This window comes from Mustela nigripes, chromosome 1 (assembly GCF_022355385.1).
Source record: "Mustela nigripes isolate SB6536 chromosome 1, MUSNIG.SB6536, whole genome shotgun sequence".
Classification (NCBI taxonomy): Eukaryota; Metazoa; Chordata; class Mammalia; order Carnivora; family Mustelidae; genus Mustela; species Mustela nigripes.
In genome coordinates this window covers 135667344-135684279 of record NC_081557.1, presented here as the reverse complement: position 1 = coordinate 135684279, position 16936 = coordinate 135667344, and the positions used below count along the sequence as shown (strand labels likewise).

Sequence of the window (16936 nt, the reverse complement as noted above, 5' to 3'; positions counted from 1 at the left end):
ATGCCATAATATGTATATATATATACATGTATTTATATATATAATAAAAAATATAAGAGTATTCTGTCTATCAAAAGTTACAGGAATGCAGTAAGTTCCAGGAATGCAAGCTATCCCAAGTTCCAGTAATATGCTGTCAATTGAAAATATGCTGTCAGAATTCTTGAAATAACTGTCTATATATTTTTAAATTACCTACCAATGAATGTCTCCTTCTTGGTTTAGTAAAAACTTACTTTTATAGAATCTCTTTTACCTTTGTGGGTAGAAGGATTAACATCTATATTATGTTCCAGTATGTGGGTACATTTGTTTGGGTTTTTGGTCCAATTATGCCATTACCTAGCTTGGAACTTTGGAAAATAAATTTCTTTGGATCTCGGTTTCCACATCTGTAAAATGCTATTTAAGGTTCATTATAGCTACAAATCTCCATGGCTCCTTAATTTGTATGGCCTCTGCTCGTTGTCCTATTTGCATTGCTTATATTACCGTTAAGAATCCATTGGTAGGATCCAATTAAGTTCTAACAGAGATCATACATTGAGATCTGATGGTGTATATCACATGAACTTGGCAATTTTAGGCACACCCATATACTTAACATACACTTTACATGTATTGAGTCCTCAAAAGACTATATGATATATTATCATCCTCATTTTTCAGATAAAGAAATTGAAAATCTGGAGGATTAGTTCATTTGCAGGGATTTCTAAAACCATGTCAAAGCCTGGACTTTATCCTGACTCTGACTGTCTCCAAAGCTCACGTACTTTGCACCATAGTATATTTTCTTTTAATGTAAAAGTTTCAGATTAGGAAGCAAATCAGTATAAAACTGGTCGCTGTTACTGAAGCAATAGTTAGAGATTGAATGCTTCCTTCCTTAAGTTTTATAAAACCCTCTGTTCCGTGTACATGACTGACGAAGCTCCTTTTATTTCCCTGTTCAGTTCACATTGACTCAAATACCCATGCGAGCCACCTGTTCCATTTTTGTTAGGCAAAACGTGCCTTGGATATTTTTTAATCCAGCCCTGACATCGTACTTATGAGGTTTCCAAACTAAGACTTAAACGACAACCAAAGTAGAACAAAATAAATAGCAGTTGGTATTGGAATCCTGGCTTCTTAACTCCTACTAATTTGTTGTTGTCAACATTTTTGGTATTAATCTGTTTGTGGTTTTTTCCTCTTCGCCCATAAATTTTTGCTCTCACTTACCCAGCTATCTTTTCTGGGTCTGTTATGCTGTTACTTTCTAGTAGCCATACATGCTGAAACCCTCTTACGTAACTGCCTACCATTTATCTCTTCTCAAAGCTTGCTGTTTAACAAGTTCATTTATTCCATAGTCTTTCATCAAATATTTATTTGGTACCTGTTTTGGATAGACATTGGAAGGTATTCCTAACATATGGCAAAAAGCTAGGCATTTGTGGACATTTACAGGGAAATAGAAGGAGTTCTTTCCCATTGATCTTACAGTCTTAGTCACACCTCTGATTTTCAGAAGTTTCAGTACTTTTGGTTTTTCAGTCGGTTTCTACTGACAAGACGGTCAAATCCAGTATGACATCAGCCCATTTTTGCTACAGGTATAGAAAACTTACTCACTATTTACTGCCTATTATAGAATACATGTAACATCATTGATGGGCCCTGACATGCACATTTTAATTTGCTTGAGTAAATTTGTAAATTTCTCTACAATTTGAATTTTATCCACGAGAAAAACTTCTAATACGATGAATTTTGAAACCAGGTGATTAGAAATATTGCTCTAATATGGTTTTATGACTATATATTTCACAAGTAATGCTGTGAAAAAATCCATAAGAAATGGACTTTATTGGAAAGAGTCCTTTTTTCCCTCTGATGGTAGGTCTAAATTCTAAGCTCAAATATGTTTTAATCAGATAATGAATAGTATTACATCACCCTTAAAAGAAACTTATTGAAAAAACAAATCAGTAAAAAATATATCCTTTGTATTCTCTCAGAGGATATGGCTACTGTATAGAAAAAGAGGAAACAGTGGAGAGAAAATAATATTTTAAAACATAGCCCGTCTAAAGAAAAACAAGAGGGAAAGACAGACCGTAAGAGAGAATCTTAGCTGTAGACAACAAATTGAGGGTTGCTGGAAGGGAGGTGGGTAAGGGGAGATGGTTAGATGGTGATGGGGATTAAGGAGAGCAGTTTTTGTAACGAGCATAAGATGAATTCTACTCCTGAAGCTAATATTACGTTATATCTTAACAAACTAGAATTTAAATAAAAACTTGAAATATTTAAAAATAATAAAATAAATAAAATAAAACATGGCCTGTCTGGTAGGACTTCTTTCCTGTTGCTTACAGCATCATACTATTTATCAATGACATTTAAAAGTCAAATAATGCATTATTAAACTTCTTAGAACGGAAATTATTTCAATCTAACTCAATTAAATTAGAATGCCCACTCAAAGCATGTAGAGGTCAAATTACAGAACCTCTTTGGGAATTTAATACTTTATGGGGAAATAAACAATCATGTCTTTCCAAATTAAAATGAAAACCACCCCCCCAGGCTTTTTTTTCCCTTGTCACCTTTCTTATTCAGCTTCATTTTCATTTTCCAGAATACTGTAGATGATGTTCTGGCAGTTTCCAAAGTATTTTCAAACAATTGATTTAAAAACAATACTACTGACATGCTACACTACTTTTCTATTGTTCCAACTTGGTAAATGAATAGGAATATTTGGAGGAAATGTATTTAATTAAAAACCTCCTTTAAAGGGACCATATTAAATGATATATTGACCATATTTTGAAGAATTGCCATAAGAAGTCTCAAATTGCCCTCATGCTGCCTGTAATTTTCTGCTTATGGAATTTCTCTCAAGGCATATTAAAATCACACATCTTGTGCATATAATATTTAAATCTCTGTTCTTAAAAATTTTATGCTGTGGACTAAATTCTCTCTCTGTTTCTGTCTCTCTCTCACTCTCTGTTTTCATGGTTGGAACATTAATTCCAGATTTATTAGTTTGATCAGTGATCCATAGGAATGCAGTTGTGCTCTGAAACAGAGAAATGAAAACAGGCTAACTTAATGAAACATTTTAAGTCATCCTTAAATATAATTTATTTATTTTTAATATTGCCATTCTTTAAATGTTTTCAATAAAATCAAATAACTCCTCACTGTCATGTTCACAATCACAAAGGTTTCATGAAATCTCCTTTTCCATTTTGTTCAACTACTTCATTTCCTCCTTGATTTTTGTTCCAAGCTGAGGCTGGCAGAGAATTGTGTCTTCTGGATCCTGGTCTTTCTCCTACTCCTTTCCCTTTGCAAAGCAGACACACCGAAACGGGTGCCTTCTCTTTACCTCTCAGTGGGCTCCTTCAGCTCTTCCTGGCTGTGGAATCAAAGTCATCCAAGTGCTGGCAGAATTTTTTTTTTTAGTTGGAACAAAAACAAATTAGGCAAAGAATAGGTGGAATTTTTTCTTTTTTTCCCCCTTTTTATGAGAATAGGTAGAATTTTAAAAATTACCTAAATGAGATTACACTGGTTTTTACATTTATGTATTAAATTTGGAAATATTTTTCACAAAATATTTTACTGGCCTTCAAAAATACAAGTCTTCCTTTATGATAGCAGATTAATAGTGTTTTAAATTGTTTTTCATTTTTTCTGGCATTTCATTTCATACCTGAGTGGATCCCTGACATCACAGGTGATGGCATTTAGATGTTCTCACTAGACACTAATGACAGTAATGGTGGCTTGCACTAATACGGCCTTACCTATGTGTCAGGTGTCCTTCAGACATTTTACATGTATTAACCCATTCACTCTTCATCTAGGTCCTATGATGTGAGTACTAGGTACGATCCTTGTCTTCAAAATGAAGTGTGAGACAAAGTCCCGCAGCTGATGAAGGGCAGAGCTCAGTCTTGGACCCAGGTAGTTTGGCTGTGGAGATCTGTCACAGAGGAAAGATGATAAATTTTCAAATTAGAGAAGCATCATGGGTAGGAAGGGTAGAATGTTTGGCTTCCAGTCATTGGGCTTCAAGAGCTGATATTCACGAGATGAACTGAGCTTTCAGGGGATTCTAATATGTTTACATTTGCAATAGTGGCTCCTGTAGCAATAGATTGTGTGAGATGCTCCATCTGCTACCTGGAACGTGGAGGGATGCTTGCATTCTTCATGGAACACAGCCCAGGGGGAAAGTCATTCTCATGACTGAAACCCTGGTTGGAAGTTTGTTCCTCTATTTATCGCACACAAGAATCTTGATGTCTTTCCTCCATTTATCGCACACAAGAATCTTGATGTTTTTGTCTGTGACAGTGCCCATAGGTTTGGTTGAGCCTACGTGTATTTAGATACATCTGAATGGGGTTCAATCCTGAGGATTCAAAAATGTTTTGTTATTTAAAATCATTAGTGTGGGTACACCATAGATAAATCTGAAAAATCCAACTAAGCGTTTTTAGTTGTATAATCCATCCTCACAGGGCGTCACCAGGACTGTTTGGTCACAGACGACCATGTTATAGAAGTGTTTTCATATCTAGTGTTCTGGCTCATCCACATCTTTCCACATTAGATTTTTGGTTTTGTCCCCTCCCAACTTATCCCAGTTTTCCTGCGACTTTTCTGATTTCTAGCCCTGAAATCACTGTGTCCCAGGAACCTCTCAGCAGTTGACAACCAGAGATAGAAAGAAACTCTGCTTTCTTCAAGCATTTTTATACCCCTTTTTTATCTTCTTCTTTCCTGACCCCCTGCCATAAGTTTGTGTGTGTATTGGTTGGAAGGAATCTGTGTTTAATCTCTAGGTGTTTGATTTTGTTTGTTTGTTTGTTTGTTTTTTAATCTCTAGTCATTAGGAAGTCTGGGGGCTCGATTACAAAGTTTCTGAGAAAGTTTTTTTTGAAAACTTTCATTTCTAAATTATACTATCTGTACATTTTTATGCATCTTCATCTAGTTATCTGGTATATTTACCTCTAGTGACAAAAGTAATAATTGGTAAACTATATGTTTATGAATATCTCTCCGGAAAAGAAGCTGTGAAAAGAGCAGTTAAAATTTTTTATTTATTACAAACACAAAATATACTTAATAAGTTCTGGAACTACAAAAGTTCTTACAATTAAAGAGGTATGTATGTTTTTCCCAACCAAGTTAGATAAATATTTCTACCTAAATAAAATTGTTCTATATAGTCTATGTAGAGTTCTGTATCATGCATACACGCACAGGAGTTTTACATATTTTGCCAATTTTTAAGTTATTTCTTATTCCTTTGGATTATGGGTTCTTAATTGAGTCAGGCTAAACCTGAATTAAGATACTGACCTTTTTATTTCTAGGAGAATTAGTTATCAGTATCACATATCACGTTTAACAATGGAAGGATGTATTGAGAGTTACTATATGCTAGGCACTGTTTTAAGTGATTTTCAAGTATTCATCACGTTCTTAAAACTCACTGAGGTTGGGACTATTCTTATCATCTGCGTTTAGCCCTATGGATCAGATAAATGACATCTCTCATCTAAAGGAACTGAGCTCGTAGGTGTTGGAGGTGATATTCCAACCCAGCAATCCAGCCCTAGGGTCTGGTGGTGCCCCGGTGCACCCTCAGACTCTACGATTATGGGAAACACCTCTGATGATGAAAATGCATTCAGAAGTTAGAGAACAGTTACACTACATTGAAGTTGAAACTGGACTTGTTAAAACTCACTGAATTTATTTCATGTTTCTTTCCTGGGCAGAGTGTGGTGGCCGACTGAAAGCAGACCCCAAACCCAGAGACCTGTATTCGCATGCACAGTTTGGTGATAACAACTACCCGGGACAAGTCGACTGTGAATGGCTGTTAGTGTCAGAACGGGGCTTTCGACTGGAGTTATCCTTCCAGATTTTTGAAGTGGAGGAAGAAGCCGACTGTGGCTATGACTATGTTGAGCTCTTTGATGGTCTCGATTCAACAGCGGTGGGGCTTGGTCGATTCTGTGGATCAGGGGTAAATACAGTACCGACAGGATCCCATAACCGTGCTAGAAAATGCCCACTGATTCATGATTGTTACGTGTACCATATGCAAATCGGCAATGTTTTTACAAAAAAAAAGGTTGACCCGTATTATTTTCGCCTACTCTCCCTTAACCTTCTCCATCTCTAGTGAATTTTCTCAATAATATCACACAAGAGAGATGAATTTAGTAGGCATAAGTGCTTGTTCCTGTCCACATTCTTTTTTATTCACGTTCTTTTTGTGCAATAAATGTTTAAACATTTAAGACTCTAAAGGCAGTACATTTAAACACATACCTTTGACAATTTGGTAAGCTTCCTAAATTAAAGCATAAAGGACTTACGCACCCAGTTCAAATTGGCATTCCCCTTTCAACAAAGACACTTGCTGAGTGGCTTGTGTTACCACTGGTGTGTGGGCTCAGCCAACACTGCCACAACGCTGCTCCATTGCAGGGTGTCACTTGTGCATGGGACACAATGCCAGACGCAGGTCCGAGAGTGTCGCCGTGAAAAAAAGCAAAAGGAAAGTTTGAGATTTCCTTCATGCTTTTCTCCCCAGGACTCCCTACATAAATATCAAGGGGTCTTCTGAATTCATATTTTGTTCTGAAGACACTAGTCCCATTTTTTTGTCTACTGGTGTCTATTGCTTACATAATACTGAACTTGAATAATATTGAATTCCTCTCCAAATATCAGCTGAAATGAAAGAAAAAAGCTTTTTGGTATTTAGATTATTAAAGCAAGAAGGAATGGGTGATTTGGATTCTGGAAGTGGCTCTGCCTCAGAGTCCCTTCTGAAACAAATTCAATCTCTTTACCTTCTTTGAACCTTACTTTATTTACTTGTAAATCAGAGGAACTTGGATTAAAATTTTGGGGGAAAAACCCCACAAGTTCCAGAACTTGGAAACAGATTTATGTTCCTAGCCCAGCTACATCACTGCCTATGCTCTTGAGCATGTCATTTGCTTCTCTGAAACTCGTTTGCTCATCTGTAAAATGAAGAAGTCACTCATACCCACTTTTCCCAAGGTTGCTGGGAGGATTAAATCATATACCAAAAAAAAAAAAAAAAATCCCAAAGAAACATGAATTACACTGAAGAAAAAAAAGTGACTCATTCTGTTGTTTATTTGCCTGTTTGTTTGTTTTTGTCTTCAGCCACCAGAAGAGATCTATTCAATTGGGGATGCAGTTTTAATTCATTTTCACACTGATGACACAATCAACAAGAAAGGATTTCATATAAGATACAAAAGCATTAGATATCCAGATACTATGCATACCAAAAAATAACACCAAAACCTCCATCAAAATATAAAGGAATGTGCATAATGGAGAGAAGACGTATTTTTTTTTAAATGAAGATATTAGCACAAATGTTTTATATAATGAGTTTGACCAGAAGAAAACTGTAAGACCAGGATTATCTCTGTACTAAAAGAGAAGTTTCAAGCCAACTCTGATCAGCATTGCCAAGATACTGGATTTCCATGCTTGATGGTATAAATATAAATAAAGCTGATGAGAGGACATCATGTAACTTCAAGGAAGACTCCGGAAGCTTTTGTTCACAGTTGACATAGATGTCTTGCAATTTAGACAGTTTGATTCGGGATCTGTGACCTTGAAGAGTGTTTCTTTTTGACAATTTTTCAAGATTTGGGAGAAATAAAATGGTCTTGCAGGTCATAAACTGAGAAACTCTCTTCTTGTATCTTGGGATGAACGCTTTGGCTTTGTATCTTGGATACAGATCCAAATGGGATGTTGCGAAATGGGGGTCTGGGGGGCGGTTTGTCCTTTAAATGTGGGCTTGTCCAGAAGTTTGGAAACTGGAATATTTCAGCTTCATTATTTTCACTTGCAGGCCAGATTCACCTCTTTGAGACACAAATGACCTTGAGACCACTTCATTTTACTGACGTTTTGACAAGTTGGAAATGCCAATAGTGTCTATTACTGCAGTTAAACTCTAGGCATCATTTATTTAAGTGCTGGAAAATGCCCAGTTAATTGGTAAACTCAAGTTCTTTCAGTGAAAGTGCTGCCTTTTCACACCAAATTTAAGAAGCGTTGTGATGTCTTGGGAACTTCAGGAGAGAATTCCCAACAGGTGTGAACAGAATTCTTCAAAGTGACTGCCTGGATAGTCCATTCTCAAGTCACCAGTGCTGCTATTGTCTTTTCTGTTGTTGTTGATCTGTTGTGGTTGTTATTGCTGATGTTGTCATAGTTAATTTTGTATTTAAAAAAAAAATGAAATGAAGTGGAAGTAGGCTGTGTAGTCATTGAAAGGTCTCTCTCTTCTTCTTCTTCTTCTTCTTTTTTTTTTTCTCTCTCTTCTTGGGATTCAGTTAAAAAAAAAGGAATGTTGGAAAAGAGGATCTGTTTCTGAAAGACTTTATATGGTGCTATTCCATAAATGTTTTTTTTAAACAAGTTTTTGACCTTTGAGCCAACCACCTGTAGACTATGAATGTCTCCCTATGTCTGTCTTGTGGCATTTGAAGACTAAAGACTTGTTAAATGTATCAAGAGTATATCATTGCAAGGGCAGCACTTGTCCTGTGGAACAATTACTTATAATGCCTTAGAATTCTTGCACATGATCAAACAGAGCCTCCTAGGAGACACACTTTTTGAAAGGTTGAACAAAATAACTTATGTTAATTAGCAGCTCTGTGAGGAAAATCCATTTCCACAACTTAGAACATTGGGTATAAATATGGTGACTTGCTTTTGTTCTGCTTTAAAGCCATGTGTGTTTTTAATATTGTGTATGTATACGTGAGGTTGTCTGAGTGAGTGAAGCTACAAGAAGATGAAAAGTAGTGGGTGGTGGAAAAGTTAAAATTTATGTGCCAAGTTCTACTAGAATCCTGTCTGAAGTAGCACCTTTCTTTGGAGGTTTCATGGACAAATAATGGGAACTTCTAATTATTATTAACGCCATTAAAAAAAAAAAGGCTTTTTCTTTTACAGAAGCTCTATTTTGATATGTTTTAATGTTGATGTTGATTGGTATATGAAGTAGATTTGTTTCTGTTACCTGTCCATGAACATTTGACATTTAGTAAAATTGGGTATTTTTCTTCATTTTTACAAAATTAAACTATACACACAGGCGTAGATTATTCATTTTTTGTCATTGCTGCCCTGAAAAATATTTCTTGCATATGAATTATAATATGTAAATACATTTTTAAATCCAGTCTTTTGATCTTACTGAATGATACTTTGGGAGTGTGTAACTATTGCCTGCAATATAATGAGCTTTTTAGTGGAGCTGACTTATTCCAGTAACTTCTATATTTTTTCACTTATCTTCAATTAGCCAAATATATCAGCAATGGGAAAGAGAGGGAAAAATACCATTAACATCTAGTGTATTACTCCATGCCTAGCCCAGTACTCGGCACAGGACACAGGCTTTTTAAAAAACTTTATGCTACCCTTTGAGAATTGTGGTGGTGTTCTTATTTTGTAGTTCAGGAATGGAGGCTCATAGAAGGTATGTAATGTTCCCAGGGTCACCGTGTAAATGTTGAAACCGTGTAGATGTTGAAACACAGCTTGTCTGATATAAAAATCTGTGCTTGTTCTACAAAATGTAGTGGAATCAATCTTGACATATATAAATAGTAGACATGTTTTTATGATGAAACCTTTCCACATAAAGTAAATTTTAGGGGTGAATTACAGTAAAACCTTCAGGATAAAATATATTGTTCTTTTCAGGAACAGCATGTGAATTCGAATATCAACTGTAGATATCTTTAAGAACCACAGTTAGTGCTAGAGAATTAAAACAAAACAAAACATCTACTCTGTAGCTCAGAGTTAGTAGCAACGGATGGACCTTTTGTTAAAATAAATACATTAAATTATTTTATCTGGTGTGGTAGGGGAAATGTAGTATTCTACTCTAAGAAGCATTCTGGATATTACAATTGACATCTTATTAGGTCAAAACGAGCTGCATTCAACACAACCAAGAATGAAAGTGAAAAGATATTTAGAAGGCATATATAGAGATGTTGCAACTTCAGGTCTTCAATGTGAACATTAATTTTTATTGTATCTTATGTCAGATATCAATCTGCCACATATTATTTTTATATTCGATTTTGGCATAAATGTGTTGTTAATGCAAGTACAAACAGCTTTGTTGTTATTTTGTTAATACTTGTTAGTTACTGTTTTAAGCATTTTATTAAATTAATTTTGTAAATTATTTTCAACCTTACATCAGTATATTGGTTGTGCTCTCTATTTGCCAAAGCTCTAACTCCTATACAATCATTATTATACACAGAAAAAAACTGCTCCTACTTACTATGATTTTATTAAATTATTTTTCAAGTCAATTTTGAATATTAATGTACTTTATTAATGAGATCATGACTTAGCATAATTTCACACAACATTTAAAAAATGTGTATGAGAAACATCAGTAGTATTTCCAAAGTCTCCAAATGTCCCCTTCCTGTATTGGCTGGATTTTTGCTATGTAAGACTAATTTTAATATATCATAGTATCAGATTCAAATTTTGCTCAATGTTGTTTTTAAATTTCTTAGTCTCTTTTATTTGGTTTCTATTGCTACTGTATTTTTGATAGTAAGCCTCAAATATTAAATTTTCTCTCCCATAGAGAAAATCTCTAAAAGCATCTAATGACTAATTATTATTCTTCTTCACAAAGGCAAATATTACTTTTTAAAAGTAAACTATAGCTATGTGTGGCATTTAAAAATAACTTAAAACAGTTATCAAAATGTTTGGAAATTTAGTGACAATGGGAATAAAACTTGCTTTTTGGAAAAACTTTTGTGAAATCTGGCATGGGAGGAAGAAAACAGGAAAAATAATTACCTTCTAAAGATTTATAACTTGAAGTAATGCCTTCTATTTTATAAGAAAAATTATGTGAAATGAGCATATCATAAAGAAAACAAAAAGCTGTCTGTGAGTGAGTGAAAGCTTTTTATGCTTCAGTGCACAGTAAATGGTCACCAATGAGCACTTAGCTGTTGATCTTTAGTGTTCTTGTTATAAAATTAAGAGACGTTGCCATTAGCTTAAGAAATAATTGACGCAATAGATGGGTCTAATATATTGTGAGATACTGTTATTATTCTCCAAACTTTCTGTTGACAGCAACCTGTTTCATTGTCCAGCCACAACCCGCCCTCCTTTCAGCCCCACACTGGTGTAATCAGGCTGCAGGCAGGCTTGCCTCATGACTCTCGTCAATGCTGGTGCAGAGACGATGCAGAATGATTCCACAAAGATTATAGGGCCCTGAGTACATCTCACTACGTACAGCTTACCTCTCAACCAATATTTTAAATAAAACAATTAAAGCTGTAAAATCAACTTCTAACTTGAGAAAACTTGAAATGGAAACATACCTGGGTGAAAGCAGGTGAAGACAGAAGAGTTAAGAAGCCAACATGTGGCTTAAGACATGTGGACAAAAGGTCCTGGTACCTGGTCTTGCCTTAGCTGCCAGGGTGGAAGTGCCGAGTAATGAAATTACTTGTTATTACCGTTATCTCTATGTGAATACAAGTTACTAGCTTCACCAGTCCCACTGCTCTTACTGTGCTCTACCTATGTTGTTTGTGTAGCTGAGAAACCAGTTATATATCATTTTATTTTTGCCCAACTTATTTTGTCAAGTTTTCTGGCATATTTGCATCTGAAATAAAAAGAGCAAATAAGATTATTCAAAGCAACTTACAAGACTATAAACGTGCTCAATGGTTCAGTGTATTTTACAAATTACACTTAAAAAACCAGATCCAATGGTGCCTCTTCTATTAAATATTATAAGGTGATTATATTAGTCATAATATTTAACCATGTGACAAATCTAAGAACTGATTTATTTCATATCTGTCAAAAGCTCAATTAGGAATTTATTTTTTAAGATTTTATTTATTTATTTGGCAAAGACAGAAGGATCACAAGTAGGCAGAGAGGCAGGCAGAGAGAGAGGGGCAAGCAGGCTCCTTGCTGAGCAGAGAGCCCGATGTGGGGCTCAATCCCAGGACTCTGAGATCATGACCTGAGCCAAAGGCAGAGGCTCAACCCACTGAGCCACACGGGTACCCCATAGGAATATTTTTAAAAGAGAAACTATTAGAAATTTAGTTAAAAATGATAATTTTCAATCAAAATGCGGAAGTGCCTATATATTCCCTCATGATATTTTTATGTCAGAATCAGTGACTCACAGAAATGACAGCTAAATGTCAAAATAATGGTGATAAGGTTGAAGTCAGAAGGAGGGGTTTATTTCAAGGAATGCCATTAAATTATTTAAACAGGCTGATTGCCAGAAGAGACAAATAAAGTGAAAGGATTATGGATAGTAAAGCGTAGGTATGTAAAGCTACCGTAAAAAAAATATTTAGTGAACATTCGTTAGGAAGCTATAATTAAAAATTAAAGTGAATTACAAGAAAATTTTCTACAAGAATCCAATAAATTTGTTAAGGTCCTTTATATGCCACCGAACGTCTATTATTGGTGTTTGAATTCCCTGGGAATGAAAGGTTCTCATGATAAGTTTTGTCATTTTCAAGCCAAAGACATATGACAACCATGAAGTTTATTCACTCATTTACTTCATGTATTTCTTCCATAAATAGCTGTTTAATTCCTTTGAATATTCTCAGCATAATGCTAAATACTAAAAACTTAATGAAGCATTGGAAAAGAAAAAAAATCACAATTTTTGCTTTTGTGAGGGTTAAATTCTAGCTGAAGAGATAAACATTAGTTAAAAGCAATCACAAAGTGTCAAATGCATTTGTATTTTATAGCCATTCTGGGGACATTATTCCAAATAGCCTGGTTTGCATTTTGAAACCAACATTGACATGTATCCTTTCTTTATCCTTGGTTTTCTACTATCTTCCTTTCATTGTGCTTTTTAAAATTTCAGTTGTTCTCTAAAATTAACTTTTTTTTTTTTTGCATCAGTTACTCACTTGTTTTGTTTTGTTTTGGTTTGGTTTTTTTTTGCATCAAACACTCCCAAGTATTTTTAACTTGTAAATCATTCATTCTTAAGATGGACAATGGGGGTGACATGGCATATCAAAATTCTGATGTTTATTCATGTAATTAACAGAACTAAACAGTACAACTTACAAAAATCACTACTGGTGACCAGCATCCATAGTGTTTGATAAATTCTAATTTTTATTATGATATACATTAAGATTCTTGAAACCCCAAGCCTCTAATCAATGCTGGCTTAACTGGTGGGAAAGGGATGTTTTGCGATTGCAGTATGACTTGTGGGACAGGGAAGTGCCTCCCTGACTCACTATTTGCTTCCCTCTCCAAGTTAAGATCTATGTTTTAATTGTTGGTGAAGTCCCTGGGATACTCAGACCTCTCAAGATCGTACTCATATATAAAGCATTCTAGGGACATAAACTTGCAATGTGGCCCTACAGATAATGCTTCATTGAATGCGATGTGATATCACAATTAAAAAAAAATTATAAAATGTTTAGGAAAGAGTAATCCAAAATAATAAGTAATATAATTAGACTTTAGAACATTTGATACTAGAATTATCATATGTAGAGTAAAATGATTTAAAAAAAGAAAAGAGAAAATATGTGGAAAATGTATAGACTCTATCAAAATATTGAGTTTTTTTTTAGAAAGAATAAGTTGAATTTGTAGAAACAAAAAATACAGTAATAGAAATGTAAAATTTATTAGGTACAACTGCCAATAATAATTTATAAACTGGGAGATTTCAGTTGAGAGACAAAGAGATGAGAAAATATATTTAGAGATACGCAATAGAATGTGTATATTCTCCTTCTCTCTCTCTCTCTCTCTCTCTCTCTCTCTCTATATATATATATATATATAAGGAGTTTAAAATGTGAATATAGAGGGTGGAGGAAAGTAAAATATTGGAGAGATAATATCTAAAATGCCTCAGAACTTTTGGAAGATGTGTATCTTCACATTCAGTAAGGTCCTAAACAAAATAAATAAAAGGAAAATTAAACCCAGCCACAGAACACTGAAATTGAATAACAGAAAGTTAAAGGAAAACATCTTAAAAATAACCAAAGAAAAGATTACGAGAAGGAATTACTTTCAGAAATACAGGGTATATATTTTAAAATAAAGTCTTCAAGATATTAATAGTAAATAATTGTTGATCTAAATTTTTGTACTCTGTTGAACTACTAGTTACAGATGGGAATTAAATTAAGTCAATTTCAGATTAGTGAAAACAAAGAGTTTACCACTAATAGACAATCATTAAAGGGAGTTTCTTCTAAAAGAAAAATGAAAACAGGAGTGAATGATACACAAGAAAGAATAATGATCAAAATAATTGGTAATTACATATCAATTTAAAAGATATTAATACTATAAAAATAGTAATGACTAATTTGAAGAGGAAATGGAATTAATAATGAGAAAATATTATGTAGAATTAAAGAGGAATCTTTGGGTTGAAGGGTTCTAAGTTCTTCATAGTGTTTGAGAGGATTAATTTCATACTTTGTCAAATGCCTAGTAAAATTATAAGCATAACTGAAAGAATAGAAACAGGATAAATAACTTTTAACTGACAGGGAAAAGTAATTTTAAAATAGTAATATTAAGGATAGCATAAAGGATGGGGGAAATCACAGAAAAAGTAAGATGGAAAGTATAAATTAAGATGATCAAAACAATACGTAAATTTTAAAATTTAAAACATATATCTATCTGACAGGTATCTTCCTGTTTTCCTCTAGTAAGGCATCTAGTGCTTTGCCATGACAGAGCTTAACATGAGGCTAGCAAAGGACAAATATGCAAAGGTACCAGCTCCACTTGCCACAGCGGGCAATGAAAAAACATATTTTGAATTGAAAGACAATAAATTGACAACTGTAATGTATAAAATGATATGATATTGAGAATATGAGTGTATATGATATATAACATATTTTGTGATCTTTCAGATATTTAAATTTACAACTGTAAGAATTATTTAACTAAATTTTTAAAATGAAGTTTCTATATGCCATTATACAAAATTATACAAATGATATTTTTAGGTTATGCAAAATAGATTGTACAAAAAAAGACTATACAAAGAATATAGATTATACAAAAACATTTTACAAATTATACAAAAAAAATTCTCAACTTGAAGTGATAATTTCCTCATTTTCTTATTTCTCCTTTCCCCCTCTAGCTCCTCCTGGAGATCAACATAAATTAATCTATTATTTAAAAAAACATGCTTTCAGAGAATTCTTAAATAAGATATCATAATTAATGTATATCTATGTTGACTTTTAATTCAGAGTCAGCATTTTTAGAGTGCACAATAGCTTGTGAGATAAATACTGTTCTAATTTCACAGATGGGAAACTTGAATATAAAATAAATTAAATAACTTTTCCAAGATCACATTGTGCCTATGATAAGAAAATATATCTGAAAAGAAGTTGATATACACAGTACATTTTAAATTTTAAAAAGTAATCATAATTTAGATTTTTGTTTCAACATTTGTCATTTCAAATACTAATATAGACAAAACTAAGTCTACCTTAAAAAAAGAAAAGCTACTAACTTTCCCATTAAATAAATGATTTATTCCACTTGATTAAATTTTATTGACTTCTATTCAGAGTTATGATGGAATAGGTTCATGCAAACTAATATATTCTATCAATAACATATAGAAAAGTAGGGTTTATTCAGCTTTATTGATAAATAAAATTGACAAAATTGTAGGATATTTTGAATGTACAATGTGATGTTTTGATATATGTATATGTTATGCAAGAGATTCCCCTCATTGAATTATCACATTCATCACTTCACATATTTATTTTTGTGTGTGTGAGAGAACATTTAAGTTCTACTCCTTAGTAAATTTAATCATATACTGCAGTGTTATAGAATATAGTCACCATGCTATACATTAAATTCTCAGAACTTGTTTATCTTAATATTTGTAAATTTTTATCAACTTCTCCCTATTTCTTTCTCCTGACAATTGTTCTTTTTTTCTGTTTCTATAGGTTCAATTTTTTTTTATGCCACATATAAGTCATACTATGCATTTGAAGTTATTATCAGCTTAAAATGCTGTTATAAATATAAGATGTTTTACATAAACCTCATGCTAACCCCAAAACAAAAGGCTTCAGTAGATATACAAAAGATGAGAAAGAAATCAAAGTGTACTACTATAGAAAATTATCAAATAACAAAAAAAAGAACGTAAGAGAGGAAGAAAGGACAAAAGAGATTACAAAGCAACTAGGGAACAATGAACAAAATGAATAGTAAGTAGATGCTTATAAATAATTACTTTAGATATAAATGGACTATATTCCCCAATCAAAATATATACAGTGGCTGAATGGATTTAAAAGCAAGACCCAACTGTATCTTGCTTACAAGAGACTCACTTCAGCTTTAAGGATACACACTGACTGAAAGTGAAGGGAGGAAAAAAGATATACATGGAAACCAAAGGAAAGCAGGTGTACCTATACTTATAACAGACAAAATGGACTTTAAGCCAAAGACTGTCAAAAGAGATAAAGAAGGTCATTATATAATGATAAAGGGGTCAATTCATCAAGAGGATATAATGATTACAAATGTTTGTGTACCAATATATGAGGATCAAAGTATATAAAACAAATATTAACAGATCAGAAGGCATAAATAGACAGGAATACAATAACAGCAGGGAATGTGATACCCCACTTTCAACAAAGGGCGGCTCATCCAGCTATAAAATCAGTAAGGAGACACTGGACTTAAATTTCATGTTAAACTAGAGGGATATAACAGAAATGTA

The 16936-nt window shown here is 33.5% G+C and overlaps 1 protein-coding gene across 2 annotated transcripts in view; it reads left to right on the top strand.

The window, feature by feature from the left end:
* Positions 1–10436, top strand: part of TLL1 (tolloid like 1) — a 213074-nt gene extending 202638 nt beyond the window's left edge. For both annotated transcript variants that reach the window (XM_059374212.1, XM_059374213.1), the window contains 2 exons: positions 5799–6049; positions 7228–10436. In XM_059374212.1, coding sequence (XP_059230195.1) covers positions 5799–6049; positions 7228–7362 — 386 coding nt within the window. In that variant the 3' untranslated portion in view covers positions 7363–10436. The remainder of the gene's footprint in view (positions 1–5798; positions 6050–7227) is intronic.
* The last annotated feature ends 6500 nt before the right edge of the window (positions 10437–16936 follow it).